The 20,529-nt window shown below is 38.6% G+C and overlaps 1 protein-coding gene across 1 annotated transcript; it reads right to left on the bottom strand.

The window, feature by feature from the left end:
- Positions 1-5,378: 5,378 nt before the first annotated feature.
- Positions 5,379-14,556, bottom strand: LOC104212879 (uncharacterized). Its single transcript, XM_009762243.2, has 17 exons — positions 14,379-14,556; positions 14,173-14,298; positions 13,680-13,739; positions 13,052-13,165; positions 12,890-12,977; positions 11,931-12,076; positions 11,757-11,858; positions 10,891-10,962; positions 10,719-10,818; positions 10,548-10,630; positions 9,973-10,050; positions 9,762-9,860; positions 9,611-9,661; positions 9,445-9,501; positions 9,295-9,336; positions 6,023-6,104; positions 5,379-5,831 (listed from the first exon to the last, which is right to left on the bottom strand). Exons 1-16 carry the CDS (start codon positions 14,523-14,525, stop codon positions 6,027-6,029), a joined length of 1,443 nt encoding a protein of 480 aa, XP_009760545.1. The 5' UTR covers positions 14,526-14,556; the 3' UTR covers positions 5,379-5,831; positions 6,023-6,026.
- Positions 14,557-20,529: the final 5,973 nt, after the last annotated feature.

Here is a 20,529-nt window from a genome sequence, read left to right as displayed (position 1 = left end):
TTTCTCCTAGGATAGATTTTTAATTTTCTTAAGTTATTAATCTTTAGTTTTCTTGAAATTAGGGGTCCCGTCTGGAGAATAAGGTCAGTTTTTACTTTAGTCAAGCTTAGTTTATAGTTTTCCGCAAGCTCAATTTTAAATCTAGGAGACGCATTTCCTAATCTGGGTCATTCAGGTTCTATTCTTAGCAGACGCACTTGCTAGTCAAATATTCTTGGTTTGATTCACGGGAGACGCACATCCCAGTCAAATCAATAGTTTTACTCTCATTATTGCATCAATAGCATAGGTGATTTACAGTTTTGCTAATAACTCACAAATCTTCCTAGTGCAAATTGGGGCAGAAAATTTTGTTTGTTTTGTTGATTTGATCGCAGGCGCCCACCTGGAGAACGAGGGAATTCATTTCAAGTTTAAAGCAAGTCGCAGGCGCTCACCCGGAGAACGAGGGAATCCATTTCAAGTTCTTTTCAGAGTCACTTCAAATTTGAAGTCAGTAGCAGGCGCCCACCTGAAGAACGAGGGAAGTCATTTCAGAATTCAATTCAAGTTAGAAGTAGCAGAAGCTTGAGGCAAGAATGCGAGTCAACAGTCCGAGATGACCAATAGAAGTAGTCTCAATCCAGAATAAAAGAAAGAGAAAAAAGAAGAAGTAAATCCAAATACAGAAGCTGAGACAAGAGGTGGATTGTCCAAGACGTGGTTAAAGTCACGAGCGCTACATGTCTGGTCTTGATCCGAAAAAGCTGAAGAAGAATGAACTAGCACCTGCAGCTAGCAAGCATCAAGGTTCAAATCTATAATCCACATGAAGAAACATTCAAGACACAAGATCAAGCTTCAGAAGACTTATAGATAGGAATCTTGTAACTTATAACTGACAGGCTTAGTTAGTCTTTTTCATTTTTGATTTCGATGTAATAACAGGACCACGGACCGGAACCTCGATGACACCTCAATCGTCTCTCCACCTCGGTAAACTCCGTCACTCTTCCTACTTCTGAACTACACGTGGCCTGATTCCTTTATAGCCAAGGATATGTAGGCAGATATCAGGGCTCGGTCACATTCTCTTTTCTTTTAGTTTTTGGTCTCCCTAAATAAGGGTCGGGTCAAAAAACTTGTCTAGTCATTCTTTGTCTGAAAATACTTCGTATTTTCAGTCAAAGAGAGGCAGCTGTAGATTTGACCCTCCCCAAGATTTTATATATTTTAGTATTTAAATATTTAGTTTAGGTCTAAATATCATCATTTTAACTAGTTTTGACTCTTTTACTTTATTTTTCTCACAAAATTGAAAAATACAAAAATAATTTTATTTTTCTCTATTTAATTAAGGTATTAGGTAATTTTAGAAAAATATTATTTTTAACCCATTCTTATGTTTAGTATAATCCTTGAAAATATCAAAAAATAGTTTCATGTCATAATATAGTTGTTTTAGTCAATTAGGATTAATTTTACAATTTTATGGTATTATTTTAGAAAAGAAATTAATATTTTTGAGCCAAATTGCAAGAATTATAGAATTAAAAGCCAAATTTATAACCCAATTCACAAATCTCAATCTTCTTGACCAAATTCACCTACCAACCCAACCCATAACCTTTTAATCATGGCCCTCTATTTAAATTGAATCCTATGGCCAATATTAATTTTCCCCAAAACCAAATAAAAAAGACACAAGACCAAAACCCTAGGAGCTCCCTTCTTCTTCAACCCTTCAGCACATAATACAAACCCTAGGGAGCAAAAACTGGCCAGCCACTAGACTCGCCGGAAAAGACCAGCCAGCAGACCCAAACCTGCCGGAATCTGCCGCCGACCTCCTCTTCTTCAACCCAGAACATCAGCAACCTAACACCCAAAACCGCCGCCAGCTGCTGCTTCTTCGACCACCAAACGACCCCTTTTGCTTCGTCATCTCTAAGCTTCAGCCTCCATTAATGACCAGCTCGCCGATCTCACACCATCAGCGCCCAACCTAAGAGACAGCAACAGTCGTCCCCTCATCTCCATCTTCAACTACAAAAACTTAAGAGAACCAGTCACACACCCCATCCCTGAGCTCGCCGGAAACACACATACACACATGCACATTATCGAAAAAACAGAGGCAGGGATCGGAAAAACGGGACAGAATCTGGGAACGAGAAAAACTAAAAATAGTTTGAAATTAGTTCTTGGTTCAAGTTGTATTTTCCATTTTTTTAAAAATCAGAAAACAAAAAAAACAAAAAAAGAAAAGGTTCCGTTTCTGATTTCTGCCCGAATTGGAGTTTGTTTGATTGAGTCGAGTTTTTTTCGCGGTCAAGGTTCGAGGTTAGAGCCCGAGGTTCGTTTTAAGATCATGGTGAGGTTCCTACTTGTTGATTTTATTTCTCGATCGATGTCCGATTTTTCAATCAAAATTTTGAGATAGTTAAGGTCTACTTCTAACCTTCTGCTACTATTTTACTTCATAGCATATCGTGCCATTTTATTTCGTGTATGTCGTTGCTTTGCTTGGATGATTGCTTGGGTTAACATTTTGACAACAAAAGATTTAGGTTAACTAAGTTAATTAGATTGATTGATTGTTTGGATATTCTGCCAAGTCTCAAGCGTGGGGTTTTGGACAGAACTTTGAGTTGTTGGGTTTTAGATAATTCTCTAACTTTGATTTTTATTTTTATCTATTTGGGGTCGATAGGAGCATGCTTAGGCCGACCACACTTGGGCAGGCAAGCCTTATGATTTTTATTAGTTTTGAGGCGAGAGGTCGTTCCCTTAGTTAAATTTATTCAGGGAATGCCCCGTAATATTCTGTAATTAGAAGCCGTGACGAACATCGTAGAAGAAGTAGCGTCGGATAACTTAGAACTTTCATTTTCCTTCTTTTAATTTTCTTTTATTTAGGTGGGGACGACCTCGAGGCTCTTGTGTGTTTATTTTGCTTTTTCGTGATTCTACCTTAACTTGAATATTTTAAAAGCCGACTAGATCAAGTATGAAACCGTACTAGTTACGGGACTTGGGGAATGTCTAACACCTTCTCCCTGAGTCAAATGAACCCCCTTACCCGAATCTCTGGTGCAGGCTTAGTTTTGGAGTCTCAAGTGTTTTGAAAGGAAAAAAAATTATTTTTAGAAAAGCAGTGATCTGACACACCGAAATCAAATGTCAGGTGGCGACTCTGAGTTAATCCTTTTGAACACAAATTTTTGTCACTTTCGAATTGAAAAACCCTTTTGAGCTTTACTAAATCTTTTTAATATTTTTAAGAGGGTTAGTGAGGTTTGTAAAAAAGGGGTGTGACAAATATTTGAAGAGAAACAAACACTGTTTTCATCACCACAACACTTAGAAAGCAATACACCAAAAATTTGATATGTCCTCATTTGTTACATACAGTTCAAAGATTAATACACAATCACATAGATACAAATATGCAAAGGAATAGAGAATTTGCTTATCTTAAATAGTCAATGAGAATTGCAGGCTTAAAAGACAGCCGGGGGGGGGGGGGGGTAGGTTGATAAATACTTGAGGCAGTGAGTATCGATTTAGGAATTTTATTCTGAAAAGGAATATTTTAAGGATAAAATAATAAAAATCTTGGTCAAACTTAAAGTACTTATAAGCTAAAAATTCATAAGCCGGAGATGACCAACTTATGGCTTTTGGCTTATTTTTGACTTATAAGCACTTGACTTATAAACACTTTTAACTTTACCAAACGCGTAGATAAACCAAAAAATACTTATAAGCTAGTTTGACCAGCTTATAGGCTTAGCCAAACACCCTTTATATACCACAGTTTTCTATAGTTCAAAACAATGTCGAAAAACAAAACGTTCGCTACAGAAAGAATTGTTCACAATGACGTTTTGAGACAAGGAGAGTATAAAAAATATTGAAATGTTCGTAGAGTCACAATGCAGATTGTATACAGTTGTGCATATGTTGAATGCCAACCAATAATGGATTTCTTAGTTTGTAAAACGTATCGCTAGCTACCAAGGATCGCATACAAAAGTTGACATTCATTTTTTTGGTAATTAAAGAATTTTATTTACCACCTGATAATTAACATTCACTAATATTAAAGTATAATATATAGATCATTGTTTTTTCAATAAGCCAGTTTCTGCGAAAATAATAGAGACTCACTTTTGAGTCTTGTTTGAATAGGGTTGATTAGGGTGCAAAGGGCAAACTTGCAAATACTGGGGAGAGGTGATTAGGCGGGACATGATACTGATTTAGCTTACTGAAGACAGGGGCGTATACACCTTAATCTCTGCGATGTCACGGGACAATGCTTCGTGAATTTTTTTAATATCTGTATAAGAAAAATAAAATATTAGGGATAAATACAGAAAATGACACCACTTACAACTACAATAAGTTATTTATTTGTTCATTTCTTCAAATTATGACACCGCTTATGAAAAATCTTGCGTACACTACTAATTGAAGATATGACCCTGGTATTAGTAGCTCTCTTGTATTTTCATATTCTTAAATCTTTATTACTTCATGCTGTTTCGTTCACTTCAGTTATCGTATTTTACTGTTTGGTACTACTACTTCTTTTTCTTTTTTGTTCGCTTTTTTCTTCTTCGTCTTCTTTCTTCTAACCTTTTTCTGAGCCGAGAGTCTTTCAGAAACAACTTCTCTATCTTCACTAGATAGGAATAAGGTTTCCGTACACTATCCTTCCCGGACCCAAAATGTGAAATTAAATTGAATTTATTGTTGTTGTTATTGTATACAAATCCGTTTTCAACCTTCGGAGAATTTTCAACCAGAAACGCGACACATAACTGAAAATTGTGGAAGCAAAGTGGGATGATAGAACTGGATTACTCATTTTGGAAAAGCCGCAAGTGTCCTATATAATATAAAAACAATAGACAAAAACGCACCCGAGTAAAATGAAAAGAAAAGATTTTGACACACTCAAGTATAAGCTTGCATAGGCCAACCAGCATAGGACAATTCAATTGTTAATGCCAATTGTTTGACAATGTCATATGTCCAACTCCGTGGCAAATCCTCCAAGAAACAATTTTGAAACCATAATTTTATTAGAACAAATATAGGGTGTAATCACAGCGGCATTTCTTGGAAACATAATTTTTATAACTGCCTTGTAGTTTAAACTTAGGATTCCTTTGGTTGGCTGGTTCTATGTATAAAATGTAAGTTTCCGATGAAAACAATCATAAATATCCACATCTTTGTACCCCCTTTTGACACAATTTGTCGTACGATTTGTTAACCATGCAATTCAAATATCATCTCACAACTTGCACGTTACTGTCCGCCAAATGATAGAAATGTATGGACTAATTTCAGCAGTATGCCAAGTTTTTTAAAACACACACGGGAACGCACACACAAAGCTGGATTATATTATTTCTGTTCCTGTTTTAGCTTTTCGCATAAGTTATAAGAGTTGATAAAACCAAACGGAATAGCAGAGACCCCTTGACATTTGAACTCGATGTTCTAATTGTGGCAATCAATTCAGCCACCATGATGGAAATGTAAACAGAGTAATTTGATCAGTAGGCTGCACCAAACTAGTGATACAATTCATCCAGTACTCATATTACCTTTCTCCCCCTCTTCAATATACATGTTAGCTTAGCCAGTTCGTCCCTAACTTGTTCTATAGATAGCCATTGATGTAAGACGGGAGCTCCAGCTATCAGTAACAAACAATTCTTGTTCAGCTTCCTCTCTCCCCGTTCACTTTTACCACACTCGAAAGAGATTCACTGTCTGAGCTGATTCAGTGACTTCTTGAACATTTGTTAGCTCCATAAAGGCTTTGTGCATAACTGCGGTATAGAACACAACTTTAAAAACTTACACAGAAGTCTTTCGATACACTTGCTTTTTCTTTTGAAAGAAAAAAGGTGGCATAACCAGGGATCACTAATTTCAAAATTTTATCAGGCTCTTCAATATCTCCAAATTACTGCATAACTTATCAGGCTCTTCAATATCTCCAAATTACTGCATAACTTACCAGTTTACTCTGTCATATAGCATCTATCTCCAGCAAGGTTACCAATACTTGTACCTGCAATATATCCCCCTGTCCAAGCATTCTGCAGAATTGACAGAGCACTAAACAATCAGTGAAGAAAGTAGCCTGCTGATATAGGAATGTTGTTCATACACCCCCTCCTCCTCTTCTCCTGTCCCACCCCAAATAAAAATTAAAAGGAAGAAAAGGGAGGAAAAAACACAGGAAACAAGACACATAGGTAAAGTAGGTTTAGTTAAGACCGCTAATAGGTAAAATAGGTTTAGTTAAGACACATAGGTAAAGTAGGTTTAGTTCAGACGCGTATTAGGAGCCAGACAGCAGATCATGGTTAAGAATCGTGATGTCAAATTTGGCGGTGTCTGGTTTCACATTTGCCAGCGTGTCAGTCACAACTCCATGGTTACATACACTTTTAACTTCATGGAGGCTTAAAAGAATCCTCATAAACAACAACAAACCCAATATAATCCCACATGTGGGGTCTGGGGTGGGTAGTGTGTACGCAGACTTTACCACTACCTTGAGGGTAGAGAGGTTGATTCCTATAGATCCCCGGCTCATGGAAAGATGGAAATAAAACCGTAGCAACACGCAGTAACAACAACAAGATAAGAAGAAAAGAAAGACACAACATGTAATAATAGAAATCTAACAATAACAAAATACAAGATTAACTACTAATACTACTAGTATCGGGAAGAAACAGTTTCGACTATCCACTAACCTTCTACCTTAATTCTCGACATCCACACCTTCCTATCAAGGGTCATGTCCTCAATAAACTGAAGCAACGTCAAATCCTGCCTAATTACCTTTCTTTAGTACTTCTTTGGCCTACATGTACCTCTCTTCAGACCCACCAAAGTCAACCTCTCACACCTCCTCGCTGAGGCATCTGTGCTTCTCCTCTTCACATGCACAAACCATCTAAACCTCGCTTCCCGCATCTTGTCCTCCACCGAGGCTACTCCTACCATGTCCTGAATATCTACATTCTTAATCTTATCAATCTTAGTATGCCCGCACATCCATCTCAACATCCTAATCTTATCAATCTTCTAGACATGAGAGTTCTTGACTAGCCAATACTCTGCTCCATATAACATGGTCGGCCTAATAACCAATCTGTAAAACTTACCCTTAAATTTAGGTGACACATTCTTATCACATAGAACACCGGATGTGAATCTCTATTTCACCCACGCGCCTCCAATACTACGTGCAACATCCTCATCAATATCTTTATTTCCTTGGATAATAGATCCATGGTACTTGACACTATCTCCCTTAGGGATAGACTTGTGTATCAAGCCTCACGTCCACGTCTTCTATAGGTCCCATCACTGAACTTGTACTGCAAGTTCTCAATCTTGGTCATACTCAACTTAAAACCTTTAGACTCTTCAAACCTCCAATCTCGTGCTAACACCGCCTAGCGTCTCGTCAATCAATATAATATCATCTGCAAATAACATACAACATTGCACCTCCCCTTGAATGTGGCGCGTCAGTGTGTCCAACACCAAGGCAGATAAAAATGGGCTAAGAGTTGACCCGTGGGGCAACCCCATCACAACTGAAAAGTGGTCCGAATCCCCCTCCCCCCCCCCCACACACATACACATACACAGTTCTCACATATTTTAGCTCCATCATACATGTCCTTCATCACTCTAGTGTAAGCAACAAGAACACCCCTAGCCTACAAACATCTCTATAAAACCTCTCTCGGTATTTTGTCGCATGCTTTCTCTACATCAATGAACAACATATGTAAGTCCATCTTACTCTCCCTATGCTGCTCCACCAACCTCCTTACAAAGGTGAATAGCTTCCGTAGTCGAATGTCCCGACATGAATCCAAATTGGGTTTCGAAAATAGACACACTCCTCACCCTCGCTTCCACTACCCTCTCCCAAACTTTTGTAGTGTAGCTCAACAGCTTGATACCTCTATAGTTGCAATTTTGTACCATCTTGGTACTTTTTAATAAAATCCTAACTTATCAAAAAAAATTGTTGTAATTTTGAATATCATCCTTATTTTTGTACACTGGAATCATCGTACTCTACCTTCATTCCTCAGGCATCTTCTTCCTCCTAAAGATGTGTTAAACAACCTAGTGAGTCATTCCAAGTCTGCTCTGCCCACACTCTTCCAAAATTTTACCGGAATTTCATCTAGCTCGGGCGCTCTTCCCCTGCTCATCTTACGCATAGCTCTCTCAACCTCCCCAATTTTAATACGCCCACAAAAACCAAAATCTCGATGGCTCTCAGAGTGCTCCAAATCACCCAACACAATATCCATGTCCTCCTCTTTATTTAGGAGTTTATGAAAGTATATATGTCAATTACGTCTAATATGTGCATCTTCCATCAATACTCTGTCTTCCTCATCTTTGATGCACTTCACTTGGTCCAGGTCACGGGCCTTCCTTCCTCTCACCTTGTCTAGCATGTATAGCTTCTTATCCCCATCTTTGTCGCTAAGTTCTTCATACAAACGTCCAAATGCTGCAGTCTTAGCCACCGTAATCGCTAACTTCGCCTCCTTCTTAGCCCTCTTGTACCATCCCTATTCGTCCTCTTCTCATCCTCTTCCTTGCTCTCCACCAGCTTCAAGTACGCCAGTTCCCTCAAAATTAAAGATAATCCCGTTTGAACTAGGCGTTTACATCTAACATAATAGGTAGTACATCATAAAGTACATTTATAATATAGAAGCAATATATCAAACTTGATAATGAAATTGCAAAAGAATTCAATGTAAAATCTTAGAAAAGGGCAATATAGTATAGGAGTAATCAGTACTCCATAAATAACGTAATGTAACATCAAATATCAAAATCAGTGACTTTTTTGCAGAAAATAAACGTCGACCTATTGGTGCATGTGGTGGAACTGATACAACAACCAATATGCCTCAATCTCAAGCTAGTCATTCGGCTATATGAACCTTCGATATTTATTTCGATTCATTTGGATCCATTTGATTCCAATTTTATTTTCTACTTACATACATTGATGATCTTCGGACAAATGATGCACCAAATAGTAATATGATTATAAGCTAAAGATTTGGCTGAACAAATTCTCTACAAAACAAAAAGAGGTCACTCTTCTCTTTTTATAGTATACCATCAGACATAAAGATATATGCATATATATCAAGTATACAATAAAAAGAACATGATGCAATTTTCCCATTAATACTACCCTGTGGATTCAGATCATGCTTGCATTACCTGAAAATTGAAGCCACCAGTAATACCATCAACATTGAGTACCTACAAGATTTTCAAAGAATCATAAATACATATGGAAAGCTGTAACCTGTGTCCTACATTTGCACCTGAAGGAAGAGAAGTAAACTGCAGGTATTAAGTTAGACAAACCTCTCCAGCAAAGTAGAGATGCGAATGGATCCTGCTCCCCATTGTATCAAGGTAGATCTGCTTGAAGAAATAGAATGATTGCAACTCTCAGAAATTAACTTAGCAAAATTGAGAGGGTCTCAGCATTGAGAAGCATATAAGATGGGAAGAAAAGAAAAGGGAGCACCTCTGAAAGTGGAACACCTCCAGCTGTGACAAACTCATCCTTAAATTGGCCCTTCGTTACCCCAACAAGGATGCAACAGAAAGTTTCTTTTCAGTCAGAGTAATGATGTCAAAAGCAGAAATGACTGAGAAATGGGAAGGAGCCATAATACCTTTCCCTTCACGCTAAATGCACAATCTTTTAACAAAGAAGCGACAGAGAATAACATATTATTGGAAATGGAAGACCACAGCATGTCTCCGCATATGCCCTGCATTAATCAAGAAAAAATAACAAAATAAAAGTGGACGTCAAACATTCTGAGAATTTATCCAGATGCAGAAGCCAAGAGACATCCTTGCAACTGAAGTGGACATTTTTACCTCACGATCTAATATATACTTCCAAAATCTTTTCACAAGCGCAAATTCGGAAGGATAAGAATTCAGCACCTTCTGCCTCTGCATTGAAGAGAACAATAAGGAAAGTGGTGAAGTAAGATTCAATACAATCATATGCTATGGTGTCATGATGAGAGCTTATTTACATAAGAGAACAATCAATAGTTTCAGAACCTTTTTTCTTTTGATAAGATCGATCAATTGCTTCAGAAGCTTAAGCACGACTACCTTATATGGACCATGGATTGTATCTTATATGGGTGTGTATAAGTACCAAGTGGAGAAATATACAACTTTTTTTTTTGTTGCTTTTTTTAATCTATCCCAAAGAACCCATACCCGCTCGCATCACAGGTACTTCAAACCAAATGAAGGATCCATGTATATAAAGCTGCTCAATATATAAATCAAAGATTTAATATAATTATAAGTATTAGTTTCTGTAGCTTTTATCTCTTCCATATGTTTCCCGTCTTTGACAAAGCTGGTCTATATGGACAATCAAACAAGATAATGAAAAGGTCATAAACCTCAAAGCAGGTCACAGAATGTATTACCAAAAACTGACTCTTGTGACAAATGAGTGCGGACTTTAGATCTTCAATATGGAGATCAGGAGTAAAATCCACACAAAGCGTACCTGGATGTTTTTGCAACTAAATTTAGCAAGAGATAAGATTGTGGTGAAGAGAAAACGACAAAAACAGAAAAAGGAAGACATGTTTTACCCTTATAGTCTGAACTGGATAGATAACGTGCACCCCAAGCAGATAGCCTAAGAACCACAGGCCCACTGAGTCCCCAATGTGTCACTAGCATGGGCCCTAGCTAAAAGATAGGATTATTGTTCTGCAGTACCAAAATTCTATCCAATAAATGTCATCAATCTGAAATGCATACCTGAGTAAGCTGTGGTATATTCTTCAGGATGCCTTCCAAGTGTAATTTTGCTTTAACTTTTGGAAATGCAACCTATGGGTGACAAGCAAAAAGATTGTTAGGCAAAGGCAAGAATATTTTCATGTACTCAAAAGTGTAATAAGTATGTCACAACAATTTTAAGAATCAACACAGAAGTGCAATGATGTCTGAAACACATTAAAATATATTGTTCACTTTCAAACACAAAAAAGTGAACCACAAAATCTTCATAATTTAAATGAAAAATTTTGTTAAGGAAGAAAGCAGAGATCACTATGTCATTAGACAAAAAAGTACAATCAGTAGACAATGTCCTGTGATAAAGAATGCCAAAGCATCATCTAAAATGTCATAAAGGTGAATGTACATTTTACAGGGGACATAAGACTGTCATGTTCTTAGAGCAATTAGCACTTATTTCAGGGAAGAGTTAGCTTGGTTACTTATAGAACATTAGAAATTTGAAGCAGGCAAGGTAGCATCTATAGAAGTCGAAGACACTAGCTGCATCCTAAGACATATTAAATGCCAGAAAGAGGAGATAATAAAATCACATTGCAGATAGTTGATAGTTGATCAGCCCTATGTCATCCTTAATACCAATATTAATCAGGTTATATTAAAAAACGAACAGGATCTGAATCAAAAATATTTATTAAAAAAAAACACTTATGAGACATATAAAGCATCTCCCTAAGTATATCCTTAATTCAGGAAAGAAGGAATTATTGACGATAAACAACTAGCTATATCTTCATTCATGTGATATAAAACATAAGGAGTAGCAGGCAAACACCTCAAAGACTGAATTCACTCAATTGGCTGCAAATGGTAGAGAAACCTACACCAGACAATTCTGCTAACTTTGAGTCATCAATCTTGAAAGTGAACAGGCTTGGAACAGGTTGCACAATAGAATGACCAAGTTGAGTGGCAAGATTGTAACCCTGAACAGGAAAAGATGGAAATTAAGTGAAGGAATGGATGCAAAAATGCTGCTAACTCATAACCAAACTGACCTGCTTACTACTCCCACTAGCAATTAGTAGATAATCAGCTTCAACGTGCTCCACATAATCAAGGCTACGTTTCTCAAGCTTGACTGCAAACTTGCCATCAGCAGTGGAAGATGCACCAGTAACAACTTTTCCTGTCTGCAACAAGACTACATAGAAAATCTCAAGTACAAGGTATATTGCATAGAAATTGCACAGAAAATGCAGGATAATATCTCGAACTATTTTACCGTTTAGACAGAACTTTTCCATCTCAAACTGGTGACTGAAACGGAATAAATAAATAAAGGATAATTGAGTAAACTTCAAAACAAAGAAGGTAAACATACTATAAGTACATACCAGGTGCAGGTAGTCTTAACATAGGCATTAACTTGATGATTTTTTAACTTCTAACCTTGGTATACAGTAGTTTAAACCCAGAAGCAATTTCATAAACATGTTGACAATGGATGCTATAGGCAGATTGATTACAAAGAGGATAGTGTTGGGTTAATATTTTTGCAGTGTGAATAGAGATGAGGTTCATATTTCCCTGTTCCAATTTGTTTAAGCTGCCACTCTGCCTCCCATGTTCTACCACAACAAAGAAAATAAATGATCCCATGTCTCAAATCCAAGATGTTCTTGGAAAATACTTGGTTTCAAGTACACGAGTAACACCATATTAGCATGTGACAGTGCGTACATGTGGGGAGAGATAGAGAGAGATGCAGATATACACGTGAGCTAAAAGAAAACGTTTTGCTTTTAGGGAAGTGTGACATTACAAGAGTTGAAAGTCCAAAGCTACTCAATCAGACACTTTAGATAATGGATGTAGGCACCCATGCCCTTGGAGAACTTCAAGGATAGGAATATACAACGAGTAATGTGAATAATAGTAAAAGCTTATCCAACCATACATGCTCCCAAATAATTCTGAAAGGATAAAAAAAATCGTGATGGGATAGTTTATCTACCTCCGCTCCTCTTTGCCTCGGACATGAGGCAATCAATTATAGTAGATGAATTATCACTGGTGGGGAAGACCCTTCCGTCTTCCTCAATCTGAGGCAAATCAGCAGAATTACTTAGCATCATAAGAAGAAAAGAAACATAAAAAGGGTAGTTTTGGAGATTACTTTCAATGCCACGCCATGATCTGTGAACCAGGACATTGTATCCATTGGACCATGAATATGGAAAAAGGAGCCTCGGAATTCCTTATGACCCCTTGGATAGTTTTCTGCCAAAATCTGCAAACGAGGTTGGTTTTGATTGAGCTTGACTTATATGCTGCTATATCTGAAGTTGAAAATGAGACTCGACTATCAGCACATTTTAGAAAAGAAAAGAACACACACACTCTTAGAGTCTTGCTAATTTTAGTTGATTTTATAATTCTAATGAGCAACTGACAAACATCCTACTCAATGAGAATAGGCGAGTGCAAAATCTGGGTAAAGGGAGTTCAGACTTCAAATAGAAAATAGTAAGTATTTATTCAAACTGAATTACCTATTCATACTTCAATGTGTCATGTGCAAAAAGCATAGGCTAAAATGCATTTATCTTCAAATCCTTAAGGTATACAATCTTAGGAACAATAATTATTAGGTACATTGAATTCCCCAACCATCAAGGGGCGAAAATTACCGTTAAGCAATAGTCACTCTTCCACAAGTGCCATACTCCAAGAACTTTAAGCTTCGGGCACCAATTGTACATACTAGGGAGATTACATTCTTAAATTGAAAAAGAAAACTTTACCTTATTGTCAGGACAATGCCCATTAGTCACATTACAACGACCCCCTCCAGAGATTTTAACCTACCAAAACAAAAGACCACATTTTCCTCATTACAAACACAATTTAAATCCTCAAGAATTATGAGCAAAAGAGAAATAATACAACATTTCTCAAAGTTCTTAAAACAACAACTATGCTTCAATCTCAAACAAAGCAAGGGTTGGCTATATCCACCCTCCATACAATCATTCCCCTTTAGTCGGCTATATAATCGCTGCAATACATTTAAGGGCAAAGGGTCAAATTTGTCGCTAAGCTATGCGAAATGGTCTAGGTTTGCCTTCTGTTATTAGTTGGGATCAATTATGCTCATACCGTTAAAAAATTGGTCCGAGTCTGCCCTTATTGACAAAAGAAATCACAAGAATTCGCGATGTTTCCAAAGGGAAAAGTGTCAAATTTGTCCATGAACTATGCCAAATGGTCTAGATATACCTTCTTTAAAGAACTAACCTTTGATAAAGGTTTGGCTTTTTCAAAAACAACAACTTTAAGATGAGGAGCGAGAGTCTTGGCCCTTATAGCACCGTAAATTCCAGCTGCTCCGCCCCCTACTACTACTAAAAGCTCTTCACCTGCCTACTTTTACCAAAAACACCAAATTACCGTAAGTTTGCAAAACAAAACTCAGAATCTTTGTATATTACTAGCAATGTTACCTTTGGAGCAGCTAAGGAGAAAGTAATTGCACTGAGCCTTCTGCGTCCACGGGTAGAGATTGAACAGGGATAGCTTCCTTTGAGATTGCTTGAAGTTTGAGAAGCAAATCCAACACGAAGAATGAATCGCAGGGATACCAAATTCATGATATGATAATGAGAAGTTTTATTTTGTGTGTTGGATCATACAAGTTATACAGTAGTTTTATTCCGTGGACTCAATCTTATACTTCTTGTGGGTCCACACAAATTTGAAATTTAGGTCCACAAATATATGAGATAAAAAGAGCTTCCTGCAACTATGTCAATTGCATAATACACAAAATAAAATTTTTCATATGATAATATACCGTACTCGAGTCCCACCAGTTTCAGCACAAAACGCAAAACGAGCTCTCGACCAAACCACTTGGAGCATTAATAGTGCACGTAAGTGGTACACAAAATAAAATTTTTCATATGATAATATACCGTACTTGAGTCCCACCAGTTTTAGCACAAAACGCAAAACGAGCTCTCGACCAAACCACTTGGAGCATTAATAGTGCGCGTAAGTGGTACACAAAATAAAACTTTTTCATATGATAATATACCGTACTCGAGTCCCACCAGTTTCAGCACAAAACGCAAAACGAGCTCTCGACCAAACCACTTGGAGCATTAATAGTGCACGTAAGTGGTACACTTTTAGTCTCCATGTTTGATATGAAATAAGTAAAATATTTTTCAATTTTTTTATATTTGATTGGCTTAAATATTTTAAAAAATATTTTTCTTTCTCGAAAATATTTTTCTTGTCAAGGGAAGGAAAAATGTTTTTCAAAACTTTTCTTCAACCTTTCACACCCTTTTCTTCACTGTTTATATTTTCTAGCAATATACATAAATTACACATTTATTATACATAATTATACACATATAATACATACATTATACATATATTATATCTCCACCGGCTATTTTTAGTTTAAGTAGTTAGGTAGGCGGCTATTTGGGTTAACTCTTATTCTTTTTTTATGATGTACAAAAAATATTTTCTTTCATTTCAATAAAATGATATAGCAAAAAGTATTTTCTTTTCATAGTATAGAAAAAATATTTTCTTTCATTTTGACAAAATGAGTATTTTTTTCAAGTTGTAGAAAGAGTTATTTCTTTTTCAACCAAAAAAAAGAGTATTTTCTTTTAGTTGTGTAACACAAATTCCAACGTTGCTTTTGCGAGAAAAGGTAAAGCAACACATTAGTCCCTTTGGTTTGTGTAAATTTTTAAAAGAATAATTAAATTCTTGAAAAACAAAAAGTCTTGAAAACGTTGGGTAATTAGGATTGGGGGAGGGGGGAGGGACGAGGGGAGAGAGAAGGGGAGTACGGAAAACATGGGGATTTGGGATAAGGGGGAGGGGGTAAGAAAAGAGCATTAAAAATTTCTAAAAAATATTTTTTACTCTCTAAACAAACACTAGAAAAAAAATTCGGAAAAAGTTTGTTACTCACCAACTAAACAAAGAAAAATAAATGATAACCACTCATTTTCTAGGAAAAAATTTATTTTCATGTCAAAAATGGAGACAAAAAGTGTACCACTTTATTAAAGAATGTGGATTATGGGTGCTTCATGTGAAAGAAATAGGACTAGTTTGAGTTAAAGTCCAAAGATATTTGACTATTTTGGGTCTTTTCTCAAATATTGGTGACTCTTTTGGGTCTCCAGGATAGGAAAGGGGTGAATATAGTCCTCTACAATTTAAATAAATAGAATAAAACAATGTCGATCTCTTTTATGTTACTTTTAATTTTTTTATTAACAAAAAGCATAAAACAAAAAAAATTTGTAAAGACCGAACAATCTAGTGCTTAACATCTTTAGTGATGCCATGGAGTGATAAATATTATAACTCGCAAACTTTAAATGGGGCAGGGCAGGGGAAGATTTAAATAGAGCAGGGCGGCCATGGGAAGGCTTTTTAAAAAAAAAATTAGTGTGTTAGGGCTGGGTGGGGCAAACTTTATTTTGGAATATGTGAAAGTTGCACTAATAATCTATTTGACATTTTAATTTAATGATTCAGTATCACGTCTCTCCGTACCTTCTGTTGTTTTTTTTCTTTGATAAACGAACTTATTATGAAACAATAAAAGAAGAAGAAGAGTATTGAATAGAAAAGTAGAGAGAAAGAGAATTCTTATTTATTTGTGATGATTTATAATGGGATAAAACCCCTCTATTTGTAGGGAAAAAGTTGTTTACCATGAAAATGGTAATAACAATTAAATTTGATTATGAGGTTCTAAAAATACGTGAACTATTTTTATGCTAGTTGTTAAGCAATGGATGCTAGGTAAAAGGTTAGAGATCAAGATTACAGCTTAGAAACGGTATGACAGTCGAACCAAACAGTTGGAGATCGGGGCCTCGAGCCGTCGATTATAATGCCTCGAGGTCGAGTTGGGTAACCGGCTTAGAGCGATCAAGGGAGGACTAACACTTTATGAGAGCTACGGCAATGGCTCTTTATGATCAATGATAGGCAATAAATGATGAACAATAGATAGAACACAACAAATGTAAGCAATAAATGGGAGTAATGAGAGTAACAGAATATGTTAGAGAGCAAAGAGAATGTTCTTGTGTATTTAGTATTGAGCAACAGATCCTTACAAAGTAATAAGGATCCTCTTTCTATATGAGGGGAAATCCTAACATAGTACAAATGCATTAATTACAAAAATATATGAAGATGGGACAGCTAGTTGATGTCATGACTAGGGTTTGAACTTAGCTCACCAGACTTTGTCAGCTCTAGTTATGCGCTTTGGGAACTCCCCACTTTTTCATCATAACCGTTGGTCTGCACGGCCCCGAGGTCGAGCATCGATAGCCCTCGGGGGTGAACCTCGACCATAGTCTCGAACCTGTGAAATGTGCTTACGAGGCATCGCAACAACAGAAAATTAGACCCCCTGATTTTACCGCATACAGATAGTCCCCGCGTTTCTTAGAGCGAAAGTGATAAGAAACAACCTCGAGTTCCTGCCCCTCTGGTACTTCCGCAACGACGACAGTCATAAGGTGCCAAAAGATCGCATACACACAACCCTTGAAAGCCTTCGTATTGATTACAGCGGTTGGTTGTCCTTTGGCCTCCTTCAACTCACGTGTGGGGCCTCTATAAATACCTCTTCTCGCATTCTTTATAACTCACTGCACCACCAAGCCCACAAAAAGATTCCTTCTACCTTCACTTTTGTTCTTTCTTCGAAACACAATTTCCCTTTCTCCTCTGAAATCTTTTAGGAATGGCGAAAACTTCCACCTCTGCTTCTTAGGAGAATGTGACCTCCTCCTCTTCGCTTCCATCTAAAGTCAAAGCAGCAGTGCCTCCTTGTGTTGAGGAATGCGTTCCAAGATCTTTTGCAATGGCTTCCGATTTCAAGGTCGAGAGACCTTCTTCGAAGTCGGGGCGTCGTGAGCCTGTGTCTCAGTATATTAGCTCTATAACAGACGTCAAAAGGGTGAGGATCGATTGTCGTTGGGGGGATGCGGTGCTTGTAGAGATCCCTTCTCGGGAGGAGGATATAACGACATACAAAGCCAATTTTCTCAGTGTGTATACTTACCCATTTACCCTTGGGCCGGTGGGTCCATCCTTACCTCCGATAGATCCCGTGATTCGTAACTTCTGCCAACGGTATTAAGTGACCCTCGGCCAAATTCACCTTTCGTTCTGGTGCATTGTCTACATGATCAGGTACTATGTGAACATGATTGAGGACATGCCATTTACCCTCGATCGCCTGATCAGGATGTATAGCCCCCATCTCTTCCGTGGGGGTCTGATTAAGCTCAGTACCGAGCTTCGAGGTCCCTTTTCGCTTGCATCGAAGAAGTTGGGAACGGAGGGTGGATGAGCCACTTTATTCGAGTTAGGACTTCGGACCTGATTCCGGTGGAAAGGATGCCGTTCCCCGAGAGGTGGAACATGGAACATAAGTAGATACTTTATCTATCATTTCCTTGCTTCTTTTTAGGTACATTTTTCCACGCGCTTAAATTTTCTGCTAATGCAGCCGTAGGAATTTACCTAGCGCGGTCACGGACCTCTCGGGCTGGGTCGGCCGACTGGACTCAATTTGCCCATATGCTGAGCGAGTATGGCGTGATCTATCCCAAGCTCGATGGGAAGTCAAGGACCATGGTGAGCCTTCACCCCTTGTTGCAGTCGTACCTTTTAATCTGAATTACTATTGATAGCGTTCTCACTCCCTATTCTTACCTCTTGCATTCGTGTAGGTTTGGAGAAGGTCCCCTTGATGAAGGGAACATCGCTTGGTGAAGAGGGTACCTCAGGACCCGATAAAGGGAAAAAAATACAAAGAAAACCGTCAAATGAACCTTCGGAATCCAAGAAGATCAAGGTGGAAGAAACTAAGGCCGACCCGGCAGCCCTAACTCCAGAAGCAGCGGAAAGTCCCCGAGTTGAAGGCGATGGGGAAAATAATTTCTTGATAGCGTCCTAGGGAGGGGAAAACCTGATCGACCCTCATGCCGTAGAGATGGTGGCTCCCGAGACGGAGCTTGATGTCGTTGCGGTCCAACTTCGGGCTGGAGAGGCCACTGAGGGAGTATTGGGTGATGTCCCCAAGCCGGTCGATGGCCAAAATATCCCTCGCGCTGGGATGCATTCGGTAGGTGGTTCGGAGGAACCCAGTTCTGAAGCCCTGCAGGGACAAGGGGTGGCCCCGACTGACCCTGCTGGTGTTGTCGTGAGTGATTCCCCTTAAGGAACGACCTTACCTCCTAAGGGAACGCAAGATGCCCCAAATGAAGAACCTTCTGATGTGGGGGTGCCTATCGGAGATAGAGATGCGTTTGAAAGGCCTTTAGCCGCTCCCTAGGGGGTTCCCAAACTCGATGTTTCACTCGTCTTCAGCGAGATGAGTAGGCTTTGTGAGTAGGTAGTTTTTGTAAATCCTGCATGTCGTCCTGATCTTTGTCTTTCTAACTTGTCTATTTCATGGCTTCAGGCTAGGGCACTTTATAATCAGACTTTCGCCCGACATGGGCGTGAGAAGGCTCATCTTGTTGAACAGTTAACTAGTTTCCATTTGCTATTGTCTAAATGTTTGCCAGATCCCAGTGTTTTGACATGGATCTGATTCGTGCTGTTTGAGAAAGAAGGTGCCCTGCTAAGGGAGGAGCTCCGAGCCAGACTCCGAAGTCCTCGAACTCAAATGGCACGTGAGAGAGATAACCTCTAAGAGGGATACCCTCCAGAAAAAGATGGCCTTAGTCGGGCACCAGCTTTATGATGTGAGGGCGGATAGTGACAAATATAGAGGTCTCCATTCTGAGTTAGTTTCTGCACTATCTGGGATTAAAACCGAAGCTGAGGCGTTTATATCTGCACACAAAGAGGGTGTCATTATAATAAACGCTCGAATAGGGAGAGTGCCTGAGGAGGCTGAACTGAAATTGACTCAAGCCGTAGAGCATGCTCGGTTAGAATCTTAGAGGCAGACTCTCAAGGTCATACATGTTGGGCATATCAATTTGTTTGTCGAGCTCGAGAGGGTGAAGACCCTAGAGAAGAAAGTTGCTGCCATGTTCGCTTCTGGAGGTGTGCCGGGTAGTAGCTTAGAAGATGATAAGAATGGGGGCGGAATCCCCGAGGGGAAGAGGCCGTTGAAGGTCCCGGGACTGTAGCCAGAACCGTTGGGGCACAACCTCTAGCGGAGCAGTCACAGATGTAGGCTCGATGATAGGTTAGGGTTTTGTTTGGCTCCTCCCTTGTAAGGGTTTTTCAAAAGCCTTGTAAACGCACCTTTGCGAGCAATATGTATAAAAGGCTTCATTTTTATCACTTCTTTTCTCCTTTGCCTTTTGAGAATAATGTGTAATAATTTTGATAATCGATCCGAGATCTTAGACCTTGGGTTATACCTCAGGTTTTTGCTATTACTGAGCGGCTCGTAACGGTTGAAAATCAGTCCCCGAGTGTTCTTGGGTTAGACCTGGCTTTTATATGTTGGGTCACTGTGACCTTCGATTTTAGCGCTGGTGATAGTGGCTCTCACGCGTTGGGTCGGCGCGACCTTCGTTTTTAGCGCTGGCGAAAGTGGCTCTTACGCATTTGGTCGGTGCGACCTTC

Source organism: Nicotiana sylvestris, chromosome 2, assembly GCF_000393655.2.
Source record: "Nicotiana sylvestris chromosome 2, ASM39365v2, whole genome shotgun sequence".
Lineage (NCBI taxonomy): Eukaryota > Viridiplantae > Streptophyta > Magnoliopsida > Solanales > Solanaceae > Nicotiana > Nicotiana sylvestris.
The sequence above is the reverse complement of the archived record's forward strand: the minus strand, read 5'-3'. Positions and strand labels throughout refer to the sequence as shown.